This window comes from Larus michahellis, chromosome 6 (genome assembly GCF_964199755.1).
Source record: "Larus michahellis chromosome 6, bLarMic1.1, whole genome shotgun sequence".
NCBI lineage: Eukaryota > Metazoa > Chordata > Aves > Charadriiformes > Laridae > Larus > Larus michahellis.
In genome coordinates this window covers 32,908,021-32,922,825 of record NC_133901.1, presented here as the reverse complement: position 1 = coordinate 32,922,825, position 14,805 = coordinate 32,908,021, and the positions used below count along the sequence as shown (strand labels likewise).

Below are 14,805 nucleotides of genomic sequence, written 5' to 3'. Positions count from 1 at the left end.
AAGGGAGCGGTCTCTGAAGCCCCTGGGACACAAGACCAGCAGATCTGTCCTTGTTGGGGCTGCAGATGTCACACTGGGGGTGATGAGAGCTATTTTAGCACGTCATTAATAGCACCTTTTGGAGCCAAGCTTTGCGGCTCTGAGGGGCTCCCAGCAGAGTCCTGTGGCTTCCTATGGCACTTGGTTTCTAAAAGGCTTTTCTCCACTTTACAGCACTTTTACTCCATCTCAGGGATCTGCAAACAGGGTCAGATGCCAGGAGTGGACAGAGAGCAGCCAGGATCGGATCCTCACTCACAGGGCTCTAATCCCATGCCAAAGGGATGCCCCTCAGGAGGAGAGGGTGCGCCATGACTTCAAGCCCATCTCCGCCAGGGCCTCCTCCAAAATTTGTAATGGGATAGGATATGATAGGTCTGTCTTAGAACCCGTGGCACGGTGGCAACAGCACAGACACATCCCACCTGCTGGGTGGAAAAGCACCAAACACCTCCTTGCTTATGCCAAGATTTCAGTCGGTACTGCATTCAAAAACACCTCTGCAAGAGCAGCACATGGATGCACACGGTGGTCAGTTCAGGCATCTCCTAGAAGAAGGAATAAAGGGCTGCAAAGATCACCAAGGACGGTCTGCCAGGGGAAGGGGTGGCAGAGTACGGGTCCAACAGCTCGGTACAGCAAGCTTGGCTTTCTCAAATGCATTTGATTGAGGATCACGTGACAGCTGTGAGATGAAAATGGCCTTGCATGGTGCTACTGAGGCAAATGTTGGGTGGATCACACCTGGCTGAGCCACAGGTCTCACAACACTTCTGTTAGCGGGAGATGTCAAAGTGCAGTCGTGACCACCAAGCCTTCCTTCCTGCCAACACCTGGCCTGCTATTTGGTCGATAATATAAAATTCTTCCTGGTGAAACAGGCAGCTGATGCCAGTTGTTGGTGGGACACTAACTAACAAGGAAGAATTGCTGTTAGAGACTTGAAGGTACAGTTAAATGCTCAGAGATCAGCGAAATGCATCTCATGCAGCTGCATCTATTGTAAAAACCGTGACTCCACTAGACGCCATCAGCCAGCCCTGCAGAGTGATGTCCACTGGGTGGAAGTTAGCACAACCGTGAGTCAAAAGGCCTTGTGCGTTTATGGCTTTGTCTTTCTGTGCGATGAGGAAGACAATACTATCACCATCGGAGCACTGAAATGCTTTAATTCAACTTTGGGCATTAGCTGTGGCTCGTGACATATAGGAGATCAAATGCAGCTGTCACCCCTGTCTGGGAACAAGGAGATATGGGTTGTAACTGATGGATCTGCGACTCAATTGAAAATTATGTCACCCAGGGAAAAACCCAGGAAATCGGAAATCAACCAGACAAATATCTTCTGTTGCCATTCTCTTGGATATAGTGGCCTCTCTGAAATATCACCACTCATTACTCGCTTTGCGTGGGAAAGTTAAAACCATCATCTCCAGGCTCACGTCCAGAAAATCAGATATCACCACAGAGACCCTTAAGTGCCCACTGTCTGGAGCACGTCCAGAGAAACACGAACTTTTCTATTCCACCTTAAAAAATAAAGTCTTTTTTGTTTAAATTGTCTTAATCTGGGAGGAAGATATAGGAAAGAGGCATTTTGATAGACTTTCATGATACACGGATGCCCCATCCCTGGAGGTGTTCAAGGCCGGGTTGGACGGGGCTTGGAGCAACCTGGTCCGGTGGGAGGTGTCCCTGCCCAGGGCAGGGGGTTGGCACTGGCTGAACTTTCAGGTCCCTTCCAACCGGAACCATTCTGTGATTCTACAAAATGGGGAAGGACAGGAGCAACTGGAGGCTCACTGTGGTGTATGTTTGAAAACCTCTGAATCAAAAATCTCAGGATTCGAAAAATCTCTGAATCTGTGATTTCCTTATGATTGAGTATTTTGAGGTCTCATAATGACCAAAGCTGTAAGATTGCTGAGAGGACGGGGTCAGAGACATCTCCATTTATCTGTCACTTGTGGTATTGAAGGTTGTTGCTGATCTAAGGCCCCTGTGAGAGTATCAAGACTCTTCGGAGCACGCTTGTTTCCAAGGTGGTGAGAGGAATGACACAGCATTAAGTCAAAAATGCCTCATTTTCAGTCTGTCACACAGTTTCAGGATTTACCTTTATTTGGATGTTTAGTGGTTTGGCTTGCTTCCATTCAAAATTGAAGGAAGGGGGAGGAAATGCAAATTTTAGCATGTTTTAATTCAAAATCCCTCTTTGAAGAAAGGAGCAGAGTGCAAAGAGTGAAGATGAGGAAAACAGCGCAAGCGAAGAATCTGGAAAGATCCCTTAAAGTCACAGCCTGCTCCTTCACCCTTGCGGGAAAAGGACCCACATCCTTCTCTGTGCGCTAAGGCCGAGCTTGGATGAAGGCAGGGATGGGTCCCTGGAAACCATCACCACAGGTGCAGTACCTGTTGACCCACCTGCCATGGTGACATCTTCCACGGGAACCGACAACCCAGCAGGAAACTCTTGTGTACGCTTCAGCAGTCCCTTGGGGACTGACCCCCACAGGACAGCCAAGCCTGGATGGAAGCTGAGGAGTGCATAGGACAAAATGAGGCTTGCTTGGTTTTGTATGCCATCCTCCATGGGGTACAGCTCTTGGATCAAGGTTTTCCAACACTGCGACGTAAAACCTTCTTTCAGCTGTCTCTTTGCTTGCTCTTGAGCTCGGGATAAATAAAGCCAATATTTGCTTGATTTATTCCATGACTGTGCGGCTCTTCATGGCTACCTTGATCCGTGGAAGACCTCGCAAAAGATGCGCGCACGTACATGACCACCAATCTTCCCTGTTTCTGTACAACACAGAGGGATTGAAACCCGAGGGCTGGGAGATGGTTGGTTCAAACACAGTAACAACACCTCGTATTAAACTCAAGGACCTCATGGAAAGAAGAAAAAATTAACCAACAAAGTCCCATGGTATCATGAAATATCCTTCAAAGATGTTTTTTAAAATTAACTTAAGTTCTGAAGTTCTTAGTCTCACTTACAATACTGCATTAGAAACACAACAGTAAATTACAGCATTCAGTTGCTGCGAATACAAGGTGTCAGATTTTTGTGAAATGTAGGGGTATAAGAAAAAGAGACTGAACTGTACTTCTCTAATGGTTAAAATTCTGTGTGCTAAAACCAGCATTTTTTTTATTTTTAGTGCTCTAGTAGAGAGAGGTACTAAACTTGTGACATGTGATTTAAGAGGAAGGGCAAGCTAAAATCAAATTTAGAATAAATAAATGATTTCCCGGTTAATTTCTGAGTAATTTCAAAATTGACTTCACAGAAATACCGTTTACTAGGTTAGAAACACTTGAAACTGTGACAGGTAGTATTTTCAACACAATTAGACTTGCTGTTTATTTTTTTAGTATTTCAAATCAAATTCCTTTTTCATGGGCAGTGGGATTGAGTGCACCCTCAGCAAGTTTGCTGATGACACCAAGCTGCGTGGAACGGTTGACACGCTGGAGGGAAGGGATGCCATCCAGAGGGACCGGGACAGGCTGGAGAGGTGCGCCCGCGCGATCCTCACGAAGTTCAACCAGGTCATGGCAATCCCAGGCACAAATACAGGTTGGGTGGAGAAAGGCTTGAGAGCAGCCCTGAGGAGAAGGACTTGGGGGTGCTGGTGGATGAGAAGCTCAACATGAGCAGGCAATGTGCGCTTGCAGCCCAGAAAGCCAACCACATCCTGGGCTGCATCAAAAGAAGCGTGGCCAGCAGGTCAAGGGAGGTGATTCTGTCCCTCTACTCCGCTCTGGTGAGACCCCACCTGGAGTCCTGCGTCCAGCTCTGGAGTCCTCAGCACAAGAAGGACATGGACATGTTGGAGCGGGACCAGCAGAAGCCAACAAAGACGATCCGAGGGCTGGAGCCCCTCTGCTGCGAGGACAGGCTGAGAGAGTTGGGGTTGTTCAGCCTGGAGAAGAGAAGGCTCCGGGGAGACCTTAGAGCCCCTTCCAGTCCCTAAAAGGGCTACAGGAAAGCTGAGGAGGGACTCTGGATCAGGGAGTGGAGCCATAGGATGAGGGGGAACGGTTTTAAACTGAAAGAGGGGAGATTTAGATTGGATATTAGGAAGAAATTCTTTGCTGTGAAGGTGGTGAGCCCCTGGACCAGGGTGCCCAGAGAAGCTGTGGCTGCCCCATCCCTGGAGGGGTTCAAGGCCAGGTTGGACGGGGCTTGGAGCAACCTGGTCTGGTGGGAGGTGTCCCTGCCCAGGGCAGGGGGTGGCACTGGCTGATCTTTAAGGTCCCTTCCAACCCGAACCATTCTGTGATTCTATGATTCACTCACACTTGTGTTTATATCCTTCCCTGGACCCGCCCCTCTATTTCTAGACCTGTTTTGCCAAAATATACAGCTGTCTAGAACTCACCTCACTTTCAGATTGGCTGTTTACTTTAAATGAGTTTTTATGGTGGTGGTGATGTAACCCTAAGCCTGAAATGTCAGCACAGTTTTCTTACTAACACACTGCCATGGACCTCACTTCAAGAAATTCTTTTCCCTCCTTCATCTTGGCATTTGCCAGGCAAAGCAGCTAAACCACCTTCCGTATTGGCTGCTCCTACCCCAATTCCTCCACCACCTGGAAGGAGGAAAGGGCTGCTCCTTGTTCAGGAGGCCCTGGACGAGCAGAGAGCCATAATGCACCGGTGACTCCCTAACCTGGCACATAATGAACTATTTCAAGTGCATCCACTTTCCTTGCGAATCTGCTTTACTGTGTTAAACTCATGTTACGGCCCAGATGGCGATGTCTACTCCCAAGATGACTTTGGGATAGCAGCCCTATAGCTATGAGAAACACACACACCTTCTCTTTCACCTTCTCTCCATTCTTTCATGAGCACAGCTGGGATGATGCTGCTTAGACCACACCCAGGACAGGCACCATGTTTCAGTGGCACGTTACTGCCAGTAATATCAAGCTCTTAAATGAGCTCTTCCAGCAATGTGCAACCAGGGCTCCAGAAAACTGTGGGCTAAGAAAGCTGATTGGCAGACAACTACTATCTGTCACTTAAAAGTTGTCCGTGACTGGAGACACGGTTAGGCCTTGAGTCGATATGGTTAGACCTCGCATAGGCCATCAACTTGAGAAGCATAGCAAGGTATGCCCCATCACTGATTCCCCATGGCCAACACAATAACCATGACCAGGGCGGATCTGCACCAGAAGAAATGACCACATGTATGCATGAAAGCGCTGGGATCAATTGTGCATGTCCCTTCTGTCACTTCCAGAGCTCCAAATGCTCAGCCAAGGGGCTCTGCAGCTCCGTGGGGTTTTGTGTGGCTTCAAGTCAGGCTCCTCTCGTTGACATAATTTTCATGGGCTGTAAAAGTATCAGGAGACCTGGCAAGACTGCTGGAGCTCAGTGCCTCCGACTAGAGCCAGAAAAAGCTTTACTTCAAGCAAAGTAACCACTCACAGCACAGATCCTGGAAAATTCAATTCAATCCCATCCCAAAAATTATTACAGCACACCAGTAGATCTTCCTTTATTTATTTTTGCAAGATAGAGGCCAGTGAGGATAACACTAAACTAGAATTCAATCCATCATAGTAAAATTCATCATAAATCTCAACTATGTTTAGCAGCTGACTTCGAAATTGCTATAAATGAGACTTCACAGCCTCTGCAAGACTTAGAGCAGAATCTATGCAGCCATCAAAGTTGGAACAAGTAAATCCATCGCCCCCACAAATCAGGAGAGGTTGAGTATGAAGAATCATTTGTCCTGGAGAATTGGGTACAGCTTTTGTAACCTGAAAAAAAAAAAGCATAGGGGCAGATGGCAAAGAACGTGTTTTATTTACCTCAATCTCACACCAGAAAGGTCCGCATTCCTGACAAACATGCCTTCATACGAAGCACCCCTCCCATCCCAAATTGTAGGTCCAAGCATTAATGATCAAAGGTCTTCTGGAGTAAAATAATTAGAATAAACCTTTCCTATATGTGGAAATTTAGAAACTTTACAGCCCCATCTTGTCTCATTCTCAGCCCGCCTCAGCAGGGCTGACCCTGGATAGATGAGGCACGGAGATCTCTAAGCCAAAAGGTATGAAGATACACGATCTCACATCAGCAAAGGTGGGCTTGCAAAAACCCCCCAGATATGCAACCGTTCAACAAAGGAAAGGGAGCTTGCCGTTTCCAAGAACCTGCGACATGATTGAGTTGACCAGGTGACCTTCCTGGATGGGAAGGGAGGTAGACTTCAGAGTAACTACTGGCCTCTTCTCCCAGGTGAATAATGACAGGACCAGAGGAAATGGTCTGAAGTTGCGGCAGGGGAGGTTTAGATTAGACATTAGGAAGAATTACTTTACTGAAAGAGTGGTCAGGCACTGGAACAGCCTGCCCGGGGAGGTGGTTGTGTCACCATCCCTAGAGGTGTTTAAGAAACGTCTAGATGTGGCGCTTCAGGGCATGCTCTAGTGGCAGAGATTGTAGGCATTGTTTTTTGTGTGTGTGTGTGTGTCTGGTTGGACTCGATGATCTCAAAGGTCCTTTCCAACCATGAAGATTCTGTGATTCTATGATTCTATGATGACCTGCCCATGCTTCATGCTGCTGTGCAGGCCTTGGGACAATCCACCCTGTCTCCAGTTCTGCTATGCTGCTCTCCTTTTTCATCTGAATAGCACAACAGGTTTTAGACACTGCTAGAGATACAATCAACACTTTCTCTGTAGAGTAGCATGGGACAAGTTCTGAATAAGGTTGCTTTGATAAATATTTAATGTCATTCTCAATGTACGCATTGTACTAATTTTAAATGCAGTTTTCCTAGCATTATACCCTCAATTAAACTTGTATCTGTGGAGTGGCAGCTCTTGAGCAGTTGTGTGTAACATTTTTAAGAGTGAATGGACTTTGCTTTGGACAGTGCCTGTTAACCTGAAGCTACCTGGTTAGCTTGACAAAGACAAACAAGACAAGACAAACAGCAGAGTAAAAGCACACAGCGTTTGTGTTTTCAACACGCTTGGCTGGGTCACGTGTTCTTCTAGCCGGTTTAAACCCTACGTACAAAGGCTGAGTGTCCATGTGGTACTAAATCAGTGCATCCCAGAGCAGCGCCAGTGAATCTCAGAACAGAGATAAGGCAGCAGCAGCAGCCCTGGCCTAAAGGTAAACACGAGGGCAAGGCAGACTCAGGCAGAAGGCATCAAAAAGACAAGAAGATGCAGGACAGCTCAATGATGAAGTGATCGGAGGGGGAAGGTGGGAAGAAATAGTCTGAGAAAAGGAATGATAAAACAAGACCCGTAAGGATGAAATGTTGAAAACGAGGAAAAAAATATCTAGGAAGCCAGAGAGAGAGAGAGAGAGAGAGAAGAGAAAAGAAAAGCAGAAGCACAGCAGTAGAGCAGTAATCGAGATCACACCAAAAAGATCATAAAGCAGGATACCGAGAGTACAATTTTCTTTCGATCATTTCTTGACTTTCTGCCTTTGGTCCAAAGATATGTTTCGGATTCCTGTGCAGTAAACGGTTACTGCATCCCACTGTGCGACTGTCAGCTTCAGAGAACGAGACCTGAAGTTCAAGGCACCTTGTTCAGTCCAGGGGATTTTTCCATGGACTCAAATGCACATTCAGCTAGCCACCGCTATGCCATTATCTGCCATTTTTAAGTATGGATCAGCTGCAAAACACCCACATTTATGTTTCTGGCTGCATTTTGTGTTACTGGCACGTTAGCATCTCTTTAAAGGAGGTAATTATCTGAAATGAATTTGAAGCCAGTTGCCACCCACTCTCTGTTATTCAACTTAAGAGCAGTCTAGCCGAGTATGGTAAGTCCAGACAGAGATCATCTTTCTCAGACTAATTTTAGGTCAGTACTTAATTTATTCCTAATTTTTTCTTACAGATCAAGGTCACTGAGCATAAAACAATGAAGAAATGTTTAGCAGAACAAGGCTTTTTGAGTGTCCCTCCTTCTTGACCACCCCATGTTTATTTGATGCTGGCTGTACCAAACGGCTTCTGGTTTGTCCTACTGATGGCGGGATCAGTAATCTCACACCTCAGCCTGCATCTTTTCGCCTGTGTCAAGACTGCGTGCTCAGCGTAGTAAAGGCCCTCGCTCTAGACATAGTGACTGAGGAAAGGAATGATCCTGCCCCTTCTTCAAAGTTCTTCTGAAGGGGCTGCCCACCATAAATTCCAAATTACCCTTGGCTATATGGCGCTGCCTGTTGGATCTCCATCCATGAAGGCTTCAAGACTCAGCTAGACAAAGCCGTGGCTGAGGTCACCTAATGCTGGCAACAATTCTGCTTTGAGCAACAGGTTGGACTAGAGACCTGAAGGGGTCCTCTCTGAGGTCCCCTCTGAAGAGGTCCAATTTCTATCATCCTGTCTTTTCCCCGTATCCCTTATACATATGGAGTGACTCTGAGAGAGAGACGTGATGGGTTGTGAAGCTGTTGGCCCCGATTGCTAATAGTGTCTTATCGTAATTAAAGCAGAGGATCCAGAATTGCAGCCCTGCTGCTAAGTAGTATCAGTAGAAGTTTGGAAGTCCTAATCCCTCATCCGCCATGGATAATTGTAATGTCTGCATTTTAATCCCAGGATTGTGTTTGGCCATGTGAAGGATGTTACAGGCAGATTTAATTAACAAGTAGGATAAACCCCGTCTAAAACAGTCAGGGAAAGGATGCGCCCATCTTATCAGTTCCCTTTGCTTCTGCCGCAACAGCTTGTTAGAATTGAAAGTAAAGATAGCTTTAAGAGAAAGAGGGAGCTCTGTCCCAGATATTTAATTTAGGTAGTGATTATTTTATAGGGTGGCAATAGAGATCTCTTTATTGAGATAACGGATCTGACCTACACTGACTTATTTGTAATCTAAGGCATATTGACATTCATCCGCCAAATTAAAGACTGGTGATAATTCCTCCTGTGACACAGCCATGAAGCACAAGCGGCTGCTGAAGTCAGCAGTTTTGGTTAGTAGCAGCACGGTTGATAGCAGGCAACGGAGGCAGGAGAAGAAAGCAGGGAGAGCTGTAAATCGTACAGTGGTTTAAGAAAATAACAGAGCATCATCCAGCAGTATGATGTCTGAATGTAATTTTTAAATAGGGGGAAACAGGAGGCACACCTAGTGATTTAGGAAGACAACCATTTCGAAGCAATTGTGGAAAATAAGAGTTCATTCCTGCAGTCACTGTTCCGGCTACCTCTGAAAGAGGAAGCAATAAGTACAAGGTTATATGAAATCCTGTATGGCCATAATTTTGCCAGGATTCAAAAAGCATAGCTGTTTGATTGAATGCAATTGAGACTTTTTTTTTTTCAATAGTAAGAAATTAACTGCTGTTCTTGTCTTTTCCTTTATTCACGTTTTCTTGGTGAAATAAATCAGAATGGGCCATATACGATGCACATAGTTAAACGTCACCTTCGGCACTATGCTAAAAGTGTGAGTAGTGCAAGGAAAAGGCATACTAAGCCCTTTTCTTGCACACATAAACAAAGCAGCTGAATTTGACAAATTTGATGATAAAGCTCTGTGATAGCAGCAGTATCTAGGGTGTATTAATTCTGTTTAAAAACACTTCTTCCTTTGTTTTGTGAGCCCTTTCCAGAGCTGGCCAACCAGGTGACTGTCTGTTGGAGGCAGATCCAGTTCTTCTCCCTATGACCTGCAGCTCTTCTGCTCGCAAGCAGTTTGAAGCAGAAAGGTAACAGATAATGCAGACGACCAGATAATGCAAAGACCAGAAGTCACAACCAGAAAAGGATGCCTTAACAGTGATAACCGTACAGAGACAGCGTTACCAGCGAAAAAAAAACCCTGAACTGATAAAGAGGAACATATAAAACATACCACGATTTTTGTACAAGTCATCAGAAACATTAAAACCTATGTCAAAGTCATTTTATATACAACAACTGAGAACAAAGACTGTGCCCCGGGAAGTGATTTGCAAACTACCAATACCTAACTCGCAGACAAATAAACTTCCTGCTAATGAGACCAGGTTCCTCAACTGGATGCAGATCAAGGGGTAGGAGCAGACTTCACAACAGTCATCGCCAGTAACTTTTCCAGACTTCATAGAAGGAAAAATTTTTAGGGGACTGGTTCAAGTAAATATTTTGCATCAACTTCCACATTCAATTTCACCAATGTGATTTCACTTAAGAGGCTTTGGGTAAACATGTAGATACACTCCAATACTTTAGGAAATTGCCAACAATTTCCTTGGGTTTTTAAAAGAAGTCTGTAAAATATACACATTGTGCTATTATTACCCTTAGGCAGTTTACTTCAAAATATTTTTCGCATAATATACCGTTAAATAGAACTGGGGCAAATCAAATAATAACAATTAATACGTCTGAGTGCAAGAACTTCTGCTACTCTGTGGTAGGGTGGGAATTTTGCTAATAATATCACAGAGTTTTGGACACAGAAGAGACAGATTGAGTCACATTTTTAAATACCAGTGCAAATCTCACTGAATGTGGGATTTACTTCCTTCCTGTGCGCTGCTCCTGTCCCTACTTACCAAGAGTGCTCACCACTGAGCCAGGTCCGCTATGTAAAAAGATGACTAGAAATAATCTGGCTGCGGTTGACCAGCCTTGGATGCTGCTCACGGCTACGTGGAGGAACGTATTAGGGATATTGAGCAACTATCCTCTTTCCTCTTGCTGCCCGAGGATGAAAACCACTGGGCCATATGATGCCCTGTTTCTTGCGATACATCGCAAGCCTGTACTACGGCATTGCCCCAGCAGCACCCTCCCACCGCAGGCTACCTACCTGAGAGTATCTCCATTTCTGACACTTGATGCTGGCTGGTGTAGGTAGGGATGGCACAATCCTCTCCAGGTGACTGAGAATTAACTGCTGCACCTCTGCGGGGTCTGAATCCAGGTACTCGCTTCCAAACGCCACTGTCGTGTGAACTACAACTGAGGGCCCAATTTCAGGAGACTCTGAAATAAAGAAGAGAGATGCTTCTGAAAGATTACTCATTATTACTTGCCTTCCCTGCATACTGACAATTGTGCCTCTAGCCTAGGAGTCACTAAGAACGAAAATATCTGTGGCACCACCCTGTTCTTCCAGCTGGAAAAAACACAAGGAGTAACAACACAAGTTGTTCACAAGAGGCACAGTGAAGAAATCCAGGCTTTTTGCAAAATTCGTGACAGTTTTCCCATTGCAATAATCCTAGCTCCACACATGTCTCCTAAAGGAACCTCAAGGCATTCCCACACCCCATAAGAAGCAGCTGGAAGGACCAGGGAATATACTGGAAGCAAACTCTTCCCCTTTTTCCTCCCATAAATTTTGACAGGCAACCACCTGGCACTTGCGGCCAACTGGCAAAAGAGAACAAGAAGAAACACGTCAAACTGCTTTGTAGGCATTTTTCCAGACAGGTCTACAAGTAGTAACAATTGGTGTCCCTACAACCACAGGGCACTCGGAGGCATGTGGTCACAGCCACCCACCTGCAAGGTCTCGCTTGGGTGGTGGTTGTGGAAGTGAGGATTCCAAAAGGGCTATGCTTGCAGCTGGGACTCATGTTATTACCACCGACATTGGTGAAGGGGAAACCCTTTACCAAAGGCTGAAGTTCACCCAGCCCCGTGGTAAGATTAAGGTATTGGATGATGCACATTTATTTTTTTGGGATGGAAGACTATTCTTGGCAATGGAACGGCTCTGTCCCTGCTGGCAGGGACTGATCCCCAGGGGCTCGGTGCTCCACTCACAGACGAAGGCACGTGAAGTCCTTCTGAGGGCAGATGCCAGATGTAAAACAAAGAAATTGCAGTCACAGACACCGCAAGCCTGATGCATGCAAGCCACCACACCGACAATGGCACGGCTTTGCCAGCAAGCCACCTCCTCTGTCTGAGCAGCCAGAGGAGCACGGGCAGCCGGGTCACCACAGCCAATTTGCTCACCCACCTACATCACACTAATTTATATTCTTTCTCCCCTGCGCATTCGAAATGTGTGGCCCCTTAAGGGGACCATCTCTGCAACACAGAAATATGAAAGACTTGGGACATGAAATCATCAGGAGATAAAAATCATCTTTAAGGCGAAGGACAAAAAAAGAAGAGTGCTTGTTGCATTACTGTGAAAAACATCTGCTCCCTCTATAATTGGCTGCATATTGGCCACGCAACAGCGTTTACATAGTTGAAAGGCTAGAACAAAACTAATACTTTACATTTCTGGAGGGGAAGAAGGGGAACAGAAGCCAGGGCAGGTTAGCTTGAGAAATCACCACTTCCTTTTGGTCTGCACAAGTGAACTCAACTTAAATTTTGCTGCTCTAGCAACTTCCAGGAAATCAATGTGCAGTCGCCTACATGCATGTTTTGGGGAGCGTGAACCTTCAGTACAACTTCTGTCCTCAGGCAAACATGTGTGAGTGAGCAAAACTCAAAACAAGAGTTTGTCCCTTAAAAATCAACTACGCTGCAGTGCCAGGGGAAGAACTGAAGGCAGCTCAAGTGCTGATGTTCATGCCAGCAGATTTGGAAATGGCCAAGCTTCATTACAGCTAGGGCTGGTTGGAGGTACTCTACAGCAAGGGACTTCTGTCCCCGATGGCATGTTGGCTTGTCACCTTACAGACTTGGTCTGGACAGCCAACAACCAGCAGCCAGAGAATTAGCCTAGAATAGAGAATTTTCAGGCTCAGTGACTGCCCTGTGCCAAGGCGCAATGAGGACCCAGCAGATCCTTGTGTGAGTTGGTCCTGCTAGGGCTGTTCCAGAACGAGCAGGATGCAAGATGCAAGAACACAACCTGGGTACTGCTATATTTCAGCTGAGCGCTCAAACTCACCAAGCTGGTCGTTAAATTAAGCTATTCCCTCTCTCTCCATTAACTAGAAATTCCCTCTTTTGGAGGAAGAAAGCCCTTTCTGGGTAAACTCTTGTTTGAATTAGCACATTTCTAGAAAAATATTTTTGTTTTAGCAAATGAGCAGTTTACGACCAAGGAATCCACAAAGAAAGAGGGAGCTGAACACTTTGTGACCAGTTCTGGCTGTTAGGTACCAAGCTTGATAGAAATCTTTCTCTCTGCTGTGCTGGTGAAGAGATCTCTAGCTCCAGCTCCTCCAGATGGAGATACCCTTTGAGAAGATGACAAATTCCAGCTTTCCAAAGACCACCAAAATGCCTTTCTTTGATAAGCTTTCTGTCCTGGGATGATCACTTCAGAATACGCTACTGAGGTACAGCAATACCAAGTCCTCACACCCACAGCAAGCATGAAAGCAATGGCTTTAACTTTAGTAGGAAGGATGCCTTCACTGAGTCTCTTTCTTGGGTAGGCCAGCTCAGTCAACCCTTGCTCTCGAGAACTGGGAAAATGTGGCAAAAAGGGTGGGAAGATGTTTCCTGCTTGTGATAAGGAACACACCCTGACAGGCCACATCTGAAGGCTGCTGCCTTTTCTTCAAGTTCTCCTTTTCTAAGTAAGGCATTCCTAAGAGCAGAAGATCGCTCACTTCAGTCCCTGGGCTGGGCTCGCAAGCTCTGTTTTCAGCGCTTTTCCCGGGTGATTTCCTGAAGGGTCCAGAAACCTTGAGTTCAGTTCCTATTTCCATCTGAGGTGCTGATTTTGCTTTCTTGTGTCTTGGACTTGAAAGTAAACCTTAGCCATCAGGGATGGACAGGTCCAAGATATCCATCTGACGTTGATCTGGGATTAGGGCAAGGCAGATCTGGGGATGAAGACTGTAGAGTGAAACAACGACCACTCTTGTCTAGAAGCAGAGGCTCAGCCAAAGGGGCTGTCTTCTTCCCTGAGCTCTGATGAACTCATTGCCTGAGTCTAACATCCAGCCTCAGCCCCATCTTCCTGAGATTCCTCCTGCCACCCCCAAGCCTGGTTTCAAAGGCTAGCGCAGGACATATCTCTGTTCACATCAGCTTTCCCAACCGTCTGGAAAAATGTCAGAAACGCTACTCAGTCTCTCCTTCCCATTTTGGGGGAGAAACCAGGTATTCTGACATCTCTACTTAAAGACCGCCAGGGACAGAAGACCAAGTGGGGAAGCCTATTAGGTACCTTGGGATTTACTACAGTTTATGTGGTATTTTGGCAAATTCTTCCACCTAAACTCAGCAAAAAGGCTCATTAAAACACATCTAAGCATTTTAATAAAATAAATATTCATTGCTTGCTCTGACTTGTTATAGCGAATGATTCTTAGACAGGGGCGCCTTCTTTCAAATCTCTCATCTCTTCCATAGCATGTACAAAACAAGTTTCAGGAGAACAGGCAGTTTGTTGAGTTTTTAATTCCTCCTTTGAGCTACTGATAGCTTGGAGAGCTTCCAGAGGCCACTGAGTCACAGCCTTCCAGTACTGAAATATGCAGCCTGCAAGGATCAAGTTTAGCCTCAAGCCCTTTTCTTTCTTCTGCAAAAATACTGGCTAAGAGAGGAGCTTAAAATAGATTTTTCCCTGAAAGCAATGGGGGTATCTCAGCCTTGACGTGCAGTGGATGAACGACAGGAGTAAAACCGTCATTTTCCTCCCAACACGTTTAGATCAGGCTGCAACAGCTATCTTAAAAATGAGGGCTTCTGGCAGGGCTTCTCCTGAGATTTTAACTTCCTTTATTTGTGGCAAGGACGCAAGCCATCCACGGCTGTGCTAGCAGATGACGAAGTAGCACGGGAGATGTGGCGAGCCCGGGAATGCTCAGCAATGCAAAGGGGTAACGATCTGA

General features: G+C 45.9%; 1 protein-coding gene across 9 annotated transcripts in view; it reads right to left on the bottom strand.

Annotated features, from left to right (window-relative positions):
• Window positions 1-5,542: 5,542 nt before the first annotated feature.
• The window catches only part of RNLS (renalase, FAD dependent amine oxidase), a 76,458-nt gene continuing 67,195 nt past the window's right edge, over window positions 5,543-14,805 (bottom strand). For 6 of the 9 annotated variants that reach the window (XR_012587613.1, XR_012587614.1, XM_074591687.1 and 3 more), the window contains 2 exons: window positions 10,854-11,029; window positions 5,543-5,825 (listed from right to left, as the gene is read on the bottom strand). Coding sequence is in view for 4 of the 9 variants with exons in the window: in XM_074591687.1 (XP_074447788.1) it covers window positions 5,673-5,825; window positions 10,854-11,029 (329 nt within the window). In the remaining 5 variants the exon portion in view is untranslated. Of the gene's footprint in view, window positions 5,826-10,853; window positions 11,030-14,805 lie in introns of those variants that run through there. The other 3 variants (XR_012587608.1, XR_012587609.1, XR_012587615.1) reach the window with 1 other exon arrangement.